The 17,159-nt window shown below is 39.0% G+C and overlaps 1 protein-coding gene across 2 annotated transcripts in view; it reads left to right on the forward strand.

Moving 5' to 3' along the window:
- TSC22D1 (TSC22 domain family member 1) overlaps nt 1-17,159 on the forward strand; it is a 70,225-nt gene that overhangs the window by 45,390 nt on the left and 7,676 nt on the right. Inside the window, exon 1 of one of the 2 annotated variants that reach the window (XM_075199742.1) lies at nt 12,912-13,187. The exons of the other annotated variant lie outside the window; for it this stretch is intronic. Coding sequence (XP_075055843.1) covers nt 13,042-13,187 — 146 coding nt within the window. The 5' untranslated portion in view covers nt 12,912-13,041. Of the gene's footprint in view, nt 1-12,911; nt 13,188-17,159 lie in introns of those variants that run through there. 2 annotated transcript variants of the gene reach the window in all.

Here is a 17,159-nt window from a genome sequence, read left to right on the forward strand (position 1 = left end):
GTATGTATGTTCGGGAATTTAGTCTGTAAGCTCCAATGGGGTAGGGACTGATGTGAGTGAGTTCTCTGTACAGCGCTGCAGAATTAGTGGCGCTATATAAATAAAAGATGATGTGTAATTTAGTTTTGCTAAATTAAACTGAAAGTGCTTTTGAATAACAGGCTGAATGATTCTAAGGCAACTACAGATTCTATCAGATATTTCCTATATCGGGGGTATGGAAAGTAAAGAAAGGCATTACCCACTTCAATAATATGCATTTGTAGCACATTTTGTGCCCTCAAGCAAGTTGAAAACAAAATTATTTAATTTGACTTGGTGGGGCTGAGATGCATGTTCTACTATCATTACACTCTATAGTGTGAACCTGCACTCCCCTGATTTATTTTCCAATCGTTAAACTAGGCTCATACAGACAAATGAGTAATGCTTTTAGATGCTTTGGGATTAAGTATTTTATTCATAAAATGGAACTGTGGGGAGATTCTTTTTCTATGTAACTGAAGTGTATTGTATTGTGGATAAGTAGCAGTAGTGGCACCAGTCCACTGTGTGGCAGTATTGCTCTATATCAAGGTGACTTACAGGTTTTGCAAATCATTGAACTTGATGCTTAATACTAAAAAATGGTATTACTAATATGACAATGCTTAATAGTGCATGCAGTTTTACTTGGCAGTGTACCCAGAAGTTTACACACACAGTTTGCCTATTGAACAATAGAATTATGTTTCCTAGGTCAGCAGAGAACCACAGTTGCAAAGCGCCTTCATATGAAATAAACTTGTCTATCTGCTGTGTTTTCATCATTCTGTTCAAGTGATGATTTATTTTTCCCTTGCTTTACTTTTGTATATTTGCCTGATTACTGTATCTGACAGCAATTTGAACCAGTGACATGGTGTAACAATCACATTTATTCATTCTAACACATCCCACTGTGTTTAAATGACCCCCCCCCCCTTCATATTTCCTGGTCATTCTCATATAACAGCAATCAAATATATTGCAAAGGGAGGGTGGACACAGCTTTTTAATGACCTGTTCCAATAGCTTTTCGTGTTGATGAGAACAAGTCATAATGTATAAAGTACAATATCTAATGCAAAGGTAATTGTAACATTAAGATGCTAATTGCTTTTTTTTTTCTCTCTCTCTCTCTCTCTCCCCCCTCCCGCCCCCATCTTCCATACAACTTGGATTGAAAATCACTTGTCTCCTGCTTGTGCTGCTTCAGGTAAGAATATGTGTATAGAGTATTTGTGTTTACCTTGAAAAGAGCTGGGTGAAATGATTGTCACAGAAGCTGTTTGGTTTGTTGAACCTTCTTTACATATGTGTGTTTTATATAGACCCACATACCCAGTAACATCAGCTTGGCCAGTGTCCTGTGTTTCGCATGTCTTATTCGTTACCTAATTAATTTGCCACATTTTGACAATGTTGCTTAATATTTTTTAACTTGTCAGTCCACATAACTACTATCAAGATTAAGTTCTATGTAATAACATGCAAAGAACAGATCGGTCCAATAGTCAAGGACAATTGCATACAGCTGAGTATTAATTGTTACATGGCAATGAACCATTTGCCATCACTACACAGAAGATTTGAAATGGGTGTTGGTAAATTCACTGGGCGGAACTCATTTCTGTGCGAGTAACGCAGCGCTAAATCTGTTATCATTAATACAGTAATTTTAACCCTGATTTTGCGAGCAAAACCCAGTTTTAAAGATTACTGTATTAACGGTAATAATGCACATTATCATCGTAATATCGGGAATAGTGTGCAGGCACTATTGAATTGAATTCCCACCCACTGTGTGTAGGTTTAGTTTCTTCCATCATCTTCCCGTCTCCTAATATCTTCGATCATTTTTCATTCAGATATGCCAGTAAAAGGATATTTTAGTTGTGACATAATCAACTGTAAGCATGCAAGTGCCCCATTACCTCTGTCTGTTAACACCCAGTCTTGTCTATTCCTATTTGTTCCCAACATGCTACAGAATATGCTGGAGCTGTATAATGGTTAATAAATAAAATAGTAGAGCATTCAATAAGAGAGAGATATAGATATATCTATATATATCTATTATTATTATTATTATTATTATTATTATTTTTTGTATGCATTCTTGCAATAAGGCTTCTTTATTTTCGAGCAGCTTTTCTCCACCAGGTGGAGCTAAACTTCAAATTTAAATACATTTCTGAATGATACAAATATACTACATTAAAATACTGCCATCAATAAGGTACAGTGAGTTTGTGTGTTGCACTGATAGTACTTTCATGAATGTTAACACCCAGTCATTGACATGGTGCTTAGGAAGTCTGTTCTCTACTTCAGAAAAATAAAAACTGGTTGCAAAGTGCTGGTGTACATTACATTGGATTAGATACAGGGATTCCGCTAATGATGTGGCTCCGCTGTATACTGAATAACCAGATTATGACTTTGTTTGTCATATCAGCAAATGTAGGTGCCAGTGCAGCACTGTATAGTCACATGAATGGTAAGCTATTAGGACGAAGCTAAGAAGTGAGAAGTTTTAGTAATGACAATTAAACAATTTAGCAAATTTCTGCTAGCACCAGAACTAATATTTCTATTGTGCATAAATTGAAACCAGCACCACACTTGTTAATTATATTACACTTTACTTGGGACCGTTAGCAGCAGTGGTAGAGGCAGTGTAATTTGTGCTATCATTTCAAGAGCGGGAGTAGCATGTGCCTGGCCAGAGAGGGATCAAGAAGTGCTGTCTCTTCTATGTGTAAAATCCTCTCCGGCCAGGCTGAACAGAACACCACTAAAACATCACCTTGACATGGCATTATCTTTATATTTCAAGCAGTGAGAAGGTAAACATCTCGCTGCTTGATGTACTCAATGCAAGTTGGCGATTTTCTCTGGAATTAACCCTTTCTCTGACTGTTTTGCTGGACTTTAGGCTGTTCATAGCTTCATTTATAAATCCATGTGATCATTTCGTTGTTCCAGAGAATCTGCGGAAATGTCATTATTGGGATAGACACCAGCCTCTCCTATACAGCAGATGTTTGTACAGTTCCTGGTGAAGAGTGTAGATTGCAAAAAACAGTCTGTAAAAACTGTAAAATTGTTCTAGGGACTATTGTCAAGCAGAAAGGAACTGCCGGGGGATGGTGGGGGAGCCCCCTTTGGAATTGTGAAAGTTGTCCTGCTGACACTTTGATCGATTACAGATCAAATTTTGCTACAGTCCATTAAAATCCCATTTGTTGCCTATATACATTAAGGATAAGTTTTGACACATTTCATGAATTTGTGGGTGAGTCGAGACCAATATTTGTGGAGTGTTTTTTTTTCCCCTTAATTACACTAGTTCTGCCAGCAGGGGTGTAGTTGTCTGCCTAATCAAAACATGTTTTATCAATACTTGTCCAATTGCAACCTTGTGGGCTGCCCCTAGATTAGCATCTGATATGTCCCCAGAGTTATTAAATGAAGTGACGACCACTGAATAACTCTTGTGATGTCAGGTGAGGGGGAAAGAAAAGTAGAATCCCTTCTCAAGGGTACCACTTTATCCACTCATTAACCAGGCTTGGTGCACACCAATACTTAAGATTGGATTGGAAACTATTATTTGTGTGAGAGGCTCCAGATTGTTTATCAGTAGTCAATAAGTCCTGGAGGAAGGTGGACTGACCTAAATTAGGTCCCTAGACAATAAGAAAAGGTAGTGTGCACCATCCCTGCCAAGGACTGGAGAAAGTGTGCTGGTGGCAGTGAATGACAAGGGGTTTTGGTGTCTGCAGTGATGAAATGAAATCTGGTGTATTGCTTGTCAAAAAATTTAGGAGGATACTGTTGGGTTCTGGTAATTTGAACATTTATTTATATATCAGCTGCAGCACTTTACATTTGGTAAGAAGCACAGTAATAAAACAAGACTGCATGTGTTAATAAAACAGTCAAAGATGACCTTGATCATTGGCTTATAACCTCTCAGAAAATAGGAGTTGCATACATGAGGTTGAGTACCACAGTTTGTATATTGGTCTGGCTAGATTGCAATTGGAAATGTTCATTTTGACAATCCCTTTATAACCATGTTAGAATAAGGTACAGGAGTATATTGTTCTGTCTGTGACCTGTGGTTTAGTTACAAATGTTTGGGTCCTACTGGGAGTATAGGTAAAGGCACATCCATGTGATGTCTGTCCAGTAATAAGAAACTAATAGAAGCCAGCAATACTCTTGACCACATGTAGTCTGATCATATCCAAGAGCACCCTAATGAGTAAATAAGGTAGTAGTTTGTTGGGTTACAATTCACAAAGCACATTTAGCAATTTCCCCATGAGGTTGCCTGGTGATATATGCCAGTAAGTAGGCATGCAGACCGCAGTAAATGTTTTGATTCAGCAGTTTGTTTGTTTTTTGTTTTGTTTTTTACTGTATATAGAGTAAGACCCTTGGATATTTGGGAGAAGTTGAGCGTAAAGTTAAGTGATTGCCAATGAGCCATTCTCTAAAGGATAGAGGTATTGAAAAGCACATATTATATACCATTGTGTAAAATGAGTGGAGATGAAACTTTCTTCTAGGGGAGTGGTTCACATGTTCATCCAGTTATCCCTGTGTGTAGAAATGCTCTCTCATGAAGGTGTAGGCATCCTCACAATTGCTGCGTATTCCAAATGGTTTCCTAAGGGGCTAGTTGGAATTGGCATTGTTGTCTTTTGTAAATTGCTCACGAATACCCAGTGATTCCAGAAGATCAAAGCCATCATCCAGAGATAACACAATAGGCCTCCTTTACAAAGCGAGGGTCATGCAGCCATTTCCACTCTGCAAAATGCAGGTACAAGTGGAGAGCACAACCCTGGGTGCTATATAGGTATATATTAAGAAGTTTCTTGTTGTTTAAATAAATTATATAATACATCAATTATCCCTGAGTGTAAATCACCTACCATTAGACATTCTGCAATCCCTAGAAATAGTTGCTGGAAAAATAGATTGAGCCAGCTCTGACGGAGATCTGGGTCCCTTTCAATGACATGCAGTTTGCAGCTTCCAGTTGTACTTTAGCAGAGAATCCTACTTCTATGTGCACTTTGCCCAACGGGAAAGAAATAAACTTCAAGCACGAAAGTGCCAATATGTAATAAATACCCAACGTTCCCCAATGGTGTTCTAATTAATTTTAGACCATGCATTGGGCTAACCTAAGCAGTATTTTAGGAGAAAACAGAAATAAAAAATATTTATTGAAAGGAATGGTTCTAAATAGTAATGAGGGGTTGGACATTGTGACTTTTACAATGTGTGTCTTTAGATCAGGGTTGGGTAGTTATTGCACTTTTATATGTAAGCGGGACAAATTGCCATGGGATTGCCCTATAATTCTTCCTCAAGAATAGTTTATATTGGTATCTAATAATCGTTCTGCATTGTATTCAGAATGTTTCTTTTAGGCCAAGCCATACCACCTTAATTTTTACCAAGGTTTCCTAAAAAATGAATACCTAACTAGGATGTGACTTTTTATGCTTTTACAGCCTATATTTATCTTCTGCCTAGTGTGCTGTAATCTACAATATAGTATTATGTTTTTATGGTACAACCTTCCAAGAGGTTTGTGCTAACACCACCCTTTTATTTAATGTGAGAATTGCTGTATGTCTTTTTTCCATTGAAATGATATAAATACCTCCACTAAAGCATTGGTATTTATTAATAGTAATAAATTAGACTTGAGAGACTGGGTTTTAAGTAGTACAAAATTTCAATGTTTAACATGCTTTCGTATGCACACGTTATGCCTTTATATGTTTGATGGAGAACGTGTATTTGAGACAAAGTACACATGCTTGTAAATCTGCTACAAACCTTTTCAGACTGAAGTCGTCCTACCTTCTAGCACTGTAAACTTTGTGTACTTCAGCTTCGTCATATTTTACATTTGGTGGTTTCTGGTAATTGTTGTTTAATTGCTTTTCAGTAGGTCTTCTTTCTGTTGCACACAATGGGCCTGATTCATGTTCGGACACAGTTTGCACGCAAGTTGCATATTAAGAAAGAGAGCGACTGTATTCAAATGGAAGTGTATCTTGAGATGTGTCTCATATTTTAGGCTGTCGTGCTTTGCATGCAGTTGCGTTCATTGGTGTAAGCTCAGTTTCAGCTTCTGGACATGTGTGGAGCTATTTCTCATAAGACAAACGGAAATGCGAAAATTGCTTTCTTCACAGAACTCCAGTTTCAGGTATTGCCTAACCGCAAAATTTCTCATTGTGATCAGGTAATATAATTTCTTAGCTGTGACATAATGGTCCCACAGGACTCGCTGGCTGCAGTTTCTACATTTACTATAGACGTAGTGAGTGTTCAAATCTTGAACCTTCTTTTTCACTGCCAGCTCTTCTGTTCTCCTGACTGTCGGCCCTAGTGGAACTCTGAAGGTACATATGGGGAGAATAAATTGTAAGATGTTGTCCAAAGGTGAACAGCCCCTTTCAGTGGGAGGTTATTGCAGTATGGGGCCCAGCAGCAGAGTTGCGCCCGCCAGTCCTGGGCCAAAACAAATTTATTAGGGGAGTAGGCATCCGCAATGAATTAAGGGAGGTGGCGGGCGCCATTTCTAGGCAGCAGATTCTCCTGAGAGGTTGTGTGTAGAGAGACCTCTGCATGTAATTAGGGGTGCGGTAGTGGGGCCCCCTTGTAGGCAGCATGTCTGCCTCCACTCCCAAGATGTTTGGGTCCGACAGCTGCCACCATTTGCCCAGTCCCAGCACTCCCAGGTGCCCGGCACCCGGGCAGAGAGCCGTGACTCCCTGCAGTATTGCTGACGTCATGTAATTAATAACGTCACAGCGCTGTCAATAAAGGAGACAGCAAGAAGACGCAGAGAGGTAAGTAAACTACTGCAGGGGTTAGATGGAACCGGGGATGGGGGGTGACTGTAGAGAATCTGGGCAGGCAAATGTTGGCTAGAAAATAATTTGAAATGATGGTGGGGCAAGAGAATGAAGGAGGGGGGCCCTGCCTGTTACATCTGTACTTGGCCCCATAATTTCTGGTGGCAGCTCTGCAGGGTAGTAAAGGAGTGAAATAAATGAGAAGGTGGAGATAAGTGATAGACATTACACCACCTTCAGTCTACATCTTATTTCTTCTAAGAAAAGTGAGCTGTGCGTGATGGGAGGTGGGAGCCAAGTCTGTGGTCCACTGTTGGGGCTTCTAGATTCTTACATATGTATCAAGCACTGCATTATGGCCACAATTCAAACCCCATATATAAATAACCAAGGGGTGTGAAAAGCTCGGATATCTGGCACCAGTTGTTATTTTAATGTGTCTTCATGTTGTATGTTGGAACATATCAGCCCATGTCTTAAAGGTTATTAACTTTTGAATGTCCAGATTCTCATTCACTTTTGGTTTTGTGTTTTTTAAGTACAACTTCTTTAAGTTGTCAACATTTTATTATTAGGGCTACAACAGTGGTTTCCTATTTGTCAGATTTGTTATTTGTATATGTATACATTATTATAGTGGTTGCATGTGTCTGTCTTATATGTATCAAGTGTTCCAAAAAGCTTAACAATGAAATTGGTTATTGTGTTTCAGCCTTAAGAAGGAATCACTTATGTCACTTTTTTGTCACTTGAAAAGGTATCTTTATTTTGTATAAAGGGAAAATAAACATATACTACATTACATTCAAGAGTACACAGTACACCGTGACACATAATCATTCATCATTTTTAGCACAATACAAGACGTAAGGTATTCGATAGAACATCCTACATTATACATCAAGTACTGCACGGACCATGCAAAGCTTAAACAACATAAAATTCCAAAAAGGAATGGGTGTGAGGGAACGGTAGGTGAGAGGGGTAGGTAAGAGTGAGAAATTGCAGGAGTTGTAGCTTAGACCTGGTATCCATGCTGCCTGCTCCAAGGTCATTTACACAGTGGCACCTCATATAACTTACTTTTTTGTTTAGAGGCATGCGCTGGGTGTGCAGGCATTGTGGAGCCAATGTCAGGGGGTGCAGATGACAGCAGTACCTGGGAGAGAGCCAATGGGGGGACTGGTGTTGAGTGTTTGACAATTTGGGGGTGCTTACATACTGGAATATGCTGTCAGACCCCAATAGAACGTCACAAATATAATAGAGAGACTCCAAGGTGGATAGGTCAGTGCATATAGTTGTGTGTCAGAGCTATATTTACAAACTAACAAAACACATACCATTGGGCATGAACTGGCACTTGCTGTGTTGCCAGTGTCTGACATTTGCATTATTTGGAGTATCATGATATACCAGCAGTGAGTCATCTGTGTGCAATCTGTCGCTTTACATAAAAATCTGAGTAGGCCAGGACAATAGGGGCAAGCGTAGCTTGGTGCTGAATTCTTGAATCTGACAGCAGAAGAAAGCAGAGCTCTGCACTTCAGGCATGTTCGGTTGTAGCTGGAGGCTGTTTTTCAAAGCATCTACAGTGTTCTGACCTTTGCTTAATCCAGTTTGTTTAAAAATTTAACTGTTTTTAACACCTCCTAAAGTGTGTGTGAATTCACACATAACTGAACAATACCTTATGTTTTATTACCATAAATATGCAGGGATGATGATTTTATTATCTATTTATGATACATTTATTATTGGTTCGGATTGCTTGCTGGTTTCTCTGTGTAACATTACTTCAAAAGTTTGCTATAATAAAGACAATACTAACAAGCCAACAACATTTTATAAAGTAAATGCAATGTTACTTTTTTTTTCATTTGGCTTTTTTAAACCTTTAAATTTAATGTATGGGGGAAAGGGTGTACATTAATATAAAAAAAATGATGCACTGATAAATGTGCTAAATTGGGAAAGAACCGCATTAAAAAAAGAAAAAAAAACTGTTCTGACCAATTCCTAGATCAGGTCATAGAACTTGTGTATATCCTGCACCTATACATCCTTTTTTTTTTTTTTTTTTTTTCTCACCAAAGTCACAATTGCAATGAGTCCCTGTTCCAGACACTTATGGCTCAGAGTAGCTGGGTCATGTGTACCTAAACCTGCTTTGACCGCGGTAACAACCTGCACTTTCTGTTAAATGTTTGGTTCATCATAACAAAACTTCTAAAATAAATTCTGCGAGTGGTTTCGTGGCTTCATCATTGATTTTGTTTTGTTGAATGCTTCATGCTGATTAAACTGATACCCGATGGCTAAGAGATGTTTTGTTATAAAGTTATTGCCATGTATTCTACAATTTTTCCACAGCTTCCTGTACTGTATATGTCTGTCTTTCTGATGGAACACTAGAATGTCTTTATCAGTGTGCCAATAAATTGTGCATTTTATTTTAGGCTTCTAATGATGATTGTTCTGTAACGCTACCTTTCCTGTACAGGGTAAACCTTTCTATAAGAACATTAATAAGCGGCTGTTTATACTCATTTATTTGTTTTGGAAATATGAAGGAAATGGATGTAGTACTGAAATGATTGAAAAACAATCTGTTTATGTAACTTGGTTAGTAAAATATGGTCATTTTCTTTTCTGAGATGTTTTCACAAATACCCCCCAAACACAGCACAGAAAAGTGTGGTAACCTATAGAGACTATTCAGATTGTACCTGTTTTTCAAGCACAACTTTGCTTTCATTTTGTTATTTCCATGGCTGTGAGTTACTGAAGATTTTCCACAAAGTCAGTATTACATGACTCTGTCCTGTGTTATTTGGAAGAATGAACTGTGGAGTGTGAGATCTGGCATCAGGAAATATATCGTCAAATGTAGGTTGTAAATTCATTGGTTGTAGGGAGGGACGGTAGAGGTGATGCAGGTGGACAGAGAAGCGAGTTAATGGCGGCAAACAGGCGTCCGTGGTTAGACTGTGGGGATATTAATTGATGGTTATTGGCATGCAGTTGGAGTAAGCTGTACATTGGCTCTGCTCTTTGCCCAAACTCCCAATTTTCCTTATCCTCACAAATATAAAGGGTTGGATATGTTTGAATACTGTTAGAAAACATCACGGTAGCGCTAAGGATAGACTTCATTACAAAAACAAGGCTGTTTTAGGATCAAGGTTGTTTTAGGATCTACTGAACTACTATCTCTGTTCAGCTGTGGGACCCACAGAGCTCAGCTATCATTGCTGCTTCAACATCTGTTCGGCTGCCCACTGAGCTCAACTGGGATTGCTGTTGCCATCACTGGCTGCTGCATCCAACTGGCAGCTTCCTGGACCTTGTTGTGTCATAGCTGCAGAAACTGCCTACTCTATAAACCCCATCTAGGCGGCAGTAAAGTAACCTTTACCTGGCAATGGAAGAATAATTGGAATAATTGTCCTTTCCCACTCTCTCATTGCTGCCTACCCTAACTAATACACATTCACCCACATCTCTCAAATCTCTGTCTTGCACCTACACAATTTACACACTTTCTCCTATTTACTGTCACCACACTTCTCTCCAAACCCCTCCTCTTTTCTTTCTACTTTTCTTCATCATCCTATTTCTCCATCCCCTATTATTATTTCCCCATCACTACTTCCCTCCTCGCTAGTTGGGAAACAGACTGTTTTGTTTCCAGCATAAAACCATTCGTGAGTGTAGACTAGCGAGGATGGAAGTAGTGATGGGGAGGGAGAAGAGAAGTTTGGAGAAAAGTGGTAAAAGTGAGTTGGGAAACAATGGAGTGATATGGGTAAATTTGAGTAAGTATTAAGAGAGCAGATAGGTACAATTGAATTAAGATGTGCAGGGCAATAGAGAAGGTGTAAACTCCATTGCTGCCCCCAGGGGTATAGAGTAGGTAGCCTGTGCAGCTTAGATATGTGGTCCCGGAGAGTTGTGCTCAGTGGGTCCAGCAGCCAAACAGAGATGGTAACAGCAATGACTGCTGAGTTCAGGGATTCCAGCAGCCGAATATATATGGTTGTCCAGTATATGGTTGAAACAACCAATTTTTTATGGGTTTTGTTTTGGTGTGAAGATGCTCCTCACCACTATTACTATTTACCAAATTTTGGATGCTTTATATTTGTGAGATTAAGATAATGTGGGACATAGAGATAGTTGAACATTAGTATAACTCTGTGCACTAACTGTTTTTCGCAGGCCCAGGGCCAGCCAGACTGCTGCTGGGCCATGTCCAGAGGCAGAAAACAGAAACAAATAGTTTATTGAAGTATGTGATGTAAAGGTGTGTGACTTTCCTTTTTAGGCACATTACACTATCATTTCAGTGCCGTTTGTACTCAATATAAAGCATACTTGCCAACTCTCCCGGAATGTCCGGGAGACTCCCGCATTTTGTGAGAGTCTCCCGGACTCCCGGGCGAGTGTGGCAATCTCCCGAATTCTGCCCACTTCACTAGGAAGTGCCCCACTTCCTAGTGAAGTGGGCAGAATTAGATCCCAAACGCCGCGATTCCCGGTGAATCGCGGCGTTTGGCCCCGCCCCCGCTGTCAAATGACGCAATTTGCGTCATGACGTCACAGGGGGCGGGGCCGAAATGACGCAATTTCGGCCACCCCGCCCCTTCACGCCCCCCTCCACTGGCTGGCTCCCGGAAGGGAGCTGAAGAAAGTAGGTAAGTATGATATAAAGGTGATCCAGGGTATCACAGTTTTTGAACTGAGCATGTATTGTGCATAATTCAAATTCATTACATGGAGTCTTGGACCGCTCGCAAAAGGTGCATTTACTGAGCTGGAATTGAAGGGATTCCTTCAAGGGCACCTCCTCCTCTTTGTTTTGAACTTCACATAGACACACCTCCTATATGGAATAAAGTTCTTAAATCCAACTTGCTTTGTTTCTAATTGAGTTGTTTTATGTTTGTTTACTTGTTATGTATAGACAAACTGGTTTAGCAGTGGACTCTTCCGGTCTGGCATGCTCTCTCAGCTGTGCTTGTATTCTATAGTTGGTGATGTGCATTCAGCCATTCTTGCTTGCACTGTTTAAATTGGTTTGGAAGTATGTGTTAAACTAAAAGTATGTTGGTCATGCTGTGTTAAACAGCCTAACAAGCTTGAGTGAAAGCCTAATTGTAGAGTACAGTTATTAACACGTACCATTATTGAGACAATTGAGCTATAAAGTTGTGCCCATCCCTCTCTGTCGTAAATGCCTTGGGGAGGCATTATGTAAATTGGCCATAGGCATCGGTAGAAGTTCTGGTGACTCTAATTTCATGTGGTCATTTAAAGCCAATCAGATGTCTGTATTGATGTGGTGACAGTGTTTCCCAGGGGCATCATGTGCAAGTGATAATAGTCATCACACTGTCATATATACTTCTGAACATGTATACCTGTCAGGAGATGGCCAACTTCATACTGGCATGTACAGAAAGGTGGATGTAGAAGGAGCTATAGAACACTGTGAATGTAGTAGGTGTTCATTGTGATGATGCTTCAAGACAGGAGCTTTCTTCCCAACTGAACTGATTACTTGTGACTGGGATAAGTGGCTTTCTTTGACCCTGTGAGTGCTGGATGACATTTTAATGATTTGCTTTTTGAGTATCTTGTTGCACCAAGTCACTTATGTCAGCTTCAAGTCTTCATTTTTCTGTGTGTTGATTCAGGTTAACATTCAAAGCTGAAATATAGTAACAGATTCCTTGTAAATGGATTATAAAAGAGGGAAATCTGCATCAATTAGCGTCCAGGCTCCTCTGGGATAGAGTGGCAATTTCATAACTGGATTAACCACTCTTGAAAGAAGTGAGCTCTTGTGTTTACTGAGATGTGAAATCTTCCAGTTGTAAAGATTTTAATCTCTCTTGAAGCTTTATGTAACCACATCATGTGATCGTAACTTGTGTCGTCGTCATCTGCCCTTGTTTCCTCCTCCTTGATCCCAAAGCAAGCCAGGCACCAACATCCCCGCCAAACGTTCAGGAGCCTGTGTATCCTAGTGCAAGGGTATTTTCTCCTCCCCCTTTTTTTCATAGAATCACAAAGCGGAAAATACTGAGATGACAACAGGCAGCACTGGAAGATTTGTGAAATGATACAGCATGAGGGGCTCACTTGTCAGCTAGTCAGCAGGTTTACACTAGAAATATCAATGCAATGGACCCTTCACCATAGCACAGTCTCTAACCTAGTAACCATGAAGGTGCTTGTCTTGGAGCTAGAGCAGCATCTAAAAAGGTATTCTCATTTTTTATTTTATTTTTTTTCCCCTCTTTATATATACTCGTTTGTTTATTATTATTTTTTTGTCCTGGAGGAATGCAATCTGGTTGTGACTGCATATTCTATCTGGAGGATGAATGCATTAAGCACACAGTGCATTTGGTACCCATAGGTTTTCTCTGTGTATCTTGTCCTAAGATGCCGACAGTTGGTTTGATAAAACAATGACTTCAGTGTTTATGGTTTAGCTGCTGAGAGATTTCTCCCAGGAAGCCTTTCATCTCTCCGCTCTCTACAGTAAAAATGACGTTGAAGTAAAGGATTAGCTGCTGGATTTTATGCTGCGTCTGTGGTTTTATGATTTCTGTTTACCTGAAATGACTAGTTCTTATAAAAATGGTGTCACATGTCCGTTTACAAGACATCTTTACTGCCATCTGAGTCAGGGGTAACCAATAGTTAACTGCTGTGAATGTTGTGTGAATTTGTAGTAATCATGTTGACTGCTCTTTGCTACTATATCGCGTTTATTTTCAGTATCTCATAGATTTGGGAATACAGAATACTTATACATTTGCTCCTTTGTATTTAGAAAATATTGTTTTACATGACGATCCAAGTAGAGAGGATCGAAAATTTGGGTTTAAAATGTTGCATTACAAGAAATATTTTATCTATTTTTTAAGTTCTTTCAAAAATGTTAAGAGAAAAAAAACCTCTGAAAATGCATCTTAATAAGGAGTTGCATGTAAAACTTGTGTCTTCTGAATAGCCGTCATGGTGATTGTTTAGGGCTGTGTGAAATCACCATATCTGTAGGACAGTTTTCATGGTTTTGCGGACACTTACGCAAAAAATGTTTTGAAAATATACATAAGTCGAGATGTTTTTTCTGTTTGTTTTGTACAAACTGGTGTTTCAGGTTTTCTAGTACTTATTAGTGTTACTGTTGACATAATTATTTTATATAGCGCCAACATATTCTGCATGCTGGACAATCAGAATTTCCTTGTCCAGGTGAAGCATTCAATTTAATTTCCCTACTTAGGCACACACATATACACACCAGTGCCATTAACTAGCCAACCAGTGTGTTTTTGGGTCATTGCTGCAAACACCGGGAGGATATACACGATCATCTATGGTAGCACCTTGTGTCAAAAGCCAACCCAGTGATGAGGCAGCAATGCTAACCACTGTGCCACAAGCGTGTTTCACCTTAATGTGAAGGAAGTACAAACTAATCGCGAATTGGGGATCAGGATATGGTCAACCTCTAGGGATAGAAAATACAATTATCATGGGGATTATTTTTGTATGTGTTGTTATAGTCCTACAAGATATACACCTTGCAAACGAAGCAGAACAAGAATTTAAAAAATCCTTCTGGACCACGTAGGTGTGTTTAGCTCACTAGTCTATAAGCTCATGTTTACAAACTTTGGATAAGGCATTGTGTAATAAAACATATACGTGCCGCCTCCGTAGATTGTGTATTCATGCCATTAATTACAGGACATAGTGCAAGATTTTGTTTACTGAATTGTAGGTTTGCCAGCTGCCATTTACATGAAAAGTGTCTGGGTATTTTATTTGGTATAATGTTCTACCAGGGTGCAATAAAGACAAATTGCAGACAACTTGGGAGTTTCCTATGATTTGTATTGTGCAACTATCAGCATAGTGTATGTTCTTCACTGGTGACTTCCCCGAAATAGAACAAATCTTACTTTAATAATTATATTCTGGGAAAATTAATACTATATTCCTGCTATATTAATTTATTGAATGAATTTCTTAAGGTAAAATAGTCCCTAGTCATGTATGCAATGTATGGCACAGTGGTAATCGAGCACTCTGGTGTTCTGATGGGGAGAACAGCAAAACCCTAAGACCAGCCAAGTGCACGTTAATTTAGGTTTTCATGGTCTCCCATCCAACAATCACATTTGTAGCCTGTCTCATCATCATCATCATCATCATCATAGACACTTATTCATCTAGCGCCAGCAGTCTCCGTAGCACTTTACAAATGGGAACAAACACCGTAATAAAACAATACTGGGTAATACAGACAGGGAGGTAAGAGGGCCCTTGCTCACTAGCTTACAATCTATAGTACAATGGGAGTGTGATAAATGAGGTCCGGTCAGAATGCAGAGCTAGGGTGACTAGTGGGCCATATGATCAATGTTGGTCAGGTGAAGTGGATAAAGAGTGGTAATAGGACCTTCATCTAAACAACATCTGTCAGGGTTTGAACAGGTGTCACAGCGTTGGTTTAAAATGCTGCGTTTTTCCATCCAAAAAAATGTGACCACCTGAATCTCTGTGTGACACCGGCTTAAGAAAAATGCAGCAGAAGCATCAAGGGATGCAGCCTGGAAGGGAAATTAAATTGGAACAGGAATATATAATTGATTTTAACTGTATCTATTTGTATCTATATATTTCTTGTGTTTACTGTAGGTTGATAATTTGAATGTTGAGTTATAATTGCTATCTCTATCTTAAAATTAAATCCTGAAAGTGTCAGTAGATAAATATTAGCGTAAAGCTCAGTAAAGTTTGCTTTTTTTTTATCCTGAATCATGTTTGTTCAATGTCCTTTTGTTACACATAAGAGATGGGTTCAGTGGAAGCTTATAACTGTTTTGCTTCATTACCTTTGACTGTTGGTAGCTTAGAAATACACAAAATATAAGCATGTGATTGTTCACTACTGTTTCAGCGTACATGGACGTGATGCACGTTTTTGTTATGCAATCATGTGTAACGATTGGAGTATGGATTTTCTGCTGTTGGATACTTTTGGGTCATGCTCCTGATAAGGCAGCACTAGGATTACTTTAACTATTAAGATTTGTAGTAACCGATAAATAATGGTCTGCACAAAGTTTGCTTTTGCCTTCAGTATTTTTCATTGTTAATAAAACTTTTGTGTTGTGTCTAACACTGCTCTTTATTGTGTTGCAGAAAGGGAGAATGACCAGTCTTCTAATAATGTTTATATCTATCTATCTATCTATAGTATATTACATTTTTGATCCTGGTTTTAATCTTTTGTTAGCTTTTTTGTTTGATGCATTTCTGTTCATTACTGTACAGTGACCACTTCTGATGCAAGCTTTTTCCTACTATATAATTTGTCTTTGTAGACCATTACGACCCGAAAATAGACAGTCCCATCTAGGCTCATCATTCTCCTGTTTTCTTTCCTGTTATGCTCTTGCTCTTCTATGCTTTTAAAGCAGTTGTGCTCAACCTTTTTTAAGCTGGAAACAGAAGTGTACAATTGTCCTGGGACCCCCAAAAGAGACATTGTCCTGCAGATCACCATAATATACAGTGTTTGTTATATTCGCATCCATTGCCGTACAATATTTTCCCAAGAGTTATAGCTCTGGACGGCAAAACACTGTGGTTACATAAGGAACTGCCAGGAGGTATGTTAGAAATAGATACCAGCGCCTGTGTCTTGCCTATAGAGTTGTAAAAGATATTCTATAACAATACAAAAAAAACACTCCGCCTATGAATAGAATCTTAGAAATGTAATCCTAAAAACACATAAATAACAAGTGTTGGTTAAACACTCATAACAAATGGTATATCACTAATATTCCATACAATTTACTGTGTACACTAACTAGGTATATAAAGCAGCTGGTAATACTGTTATGTCTCTCTAATAAAAACTAGATAAGAACTACAGTAACAGTTTAAATTCATTCATATGGTTTGACTTTTGTGGTATTTATTATTAAAATATCACCGTAGCAGTCAAAAACGGCTTTAGGGGCCTGTTTATTAAGGAACTTTTTAGTGCAAAATAAAGTTTTGAAGTTTTCTAACTAAAGGATCGCAGTAGATATCTCCGATATCTGCTGCAGTCCCACTGACTTAGTGCGTAAAACCAGCCCCCATAGTTTTCTCTGGGAACTGCGGATTTTGCATGATTTAACAAGAACTTGTCTGCAGTAGCTA

Source organism: Mixophyes fleayi, chromosome 2, assembly GCF_038048845.1.
Source record: "Mixophyes fleayi isolate aMixFle1 chromosome 2, aMixFle1.hap1, whole genome shotgun sequence".
In the NCBI taxonomy this organism is placed as follows: Eukaryota; Metazoa; Chordata; class Amphibia; order Anura; family Limnodynastidae; genus Mixophyes; species Mixophyes fleayi.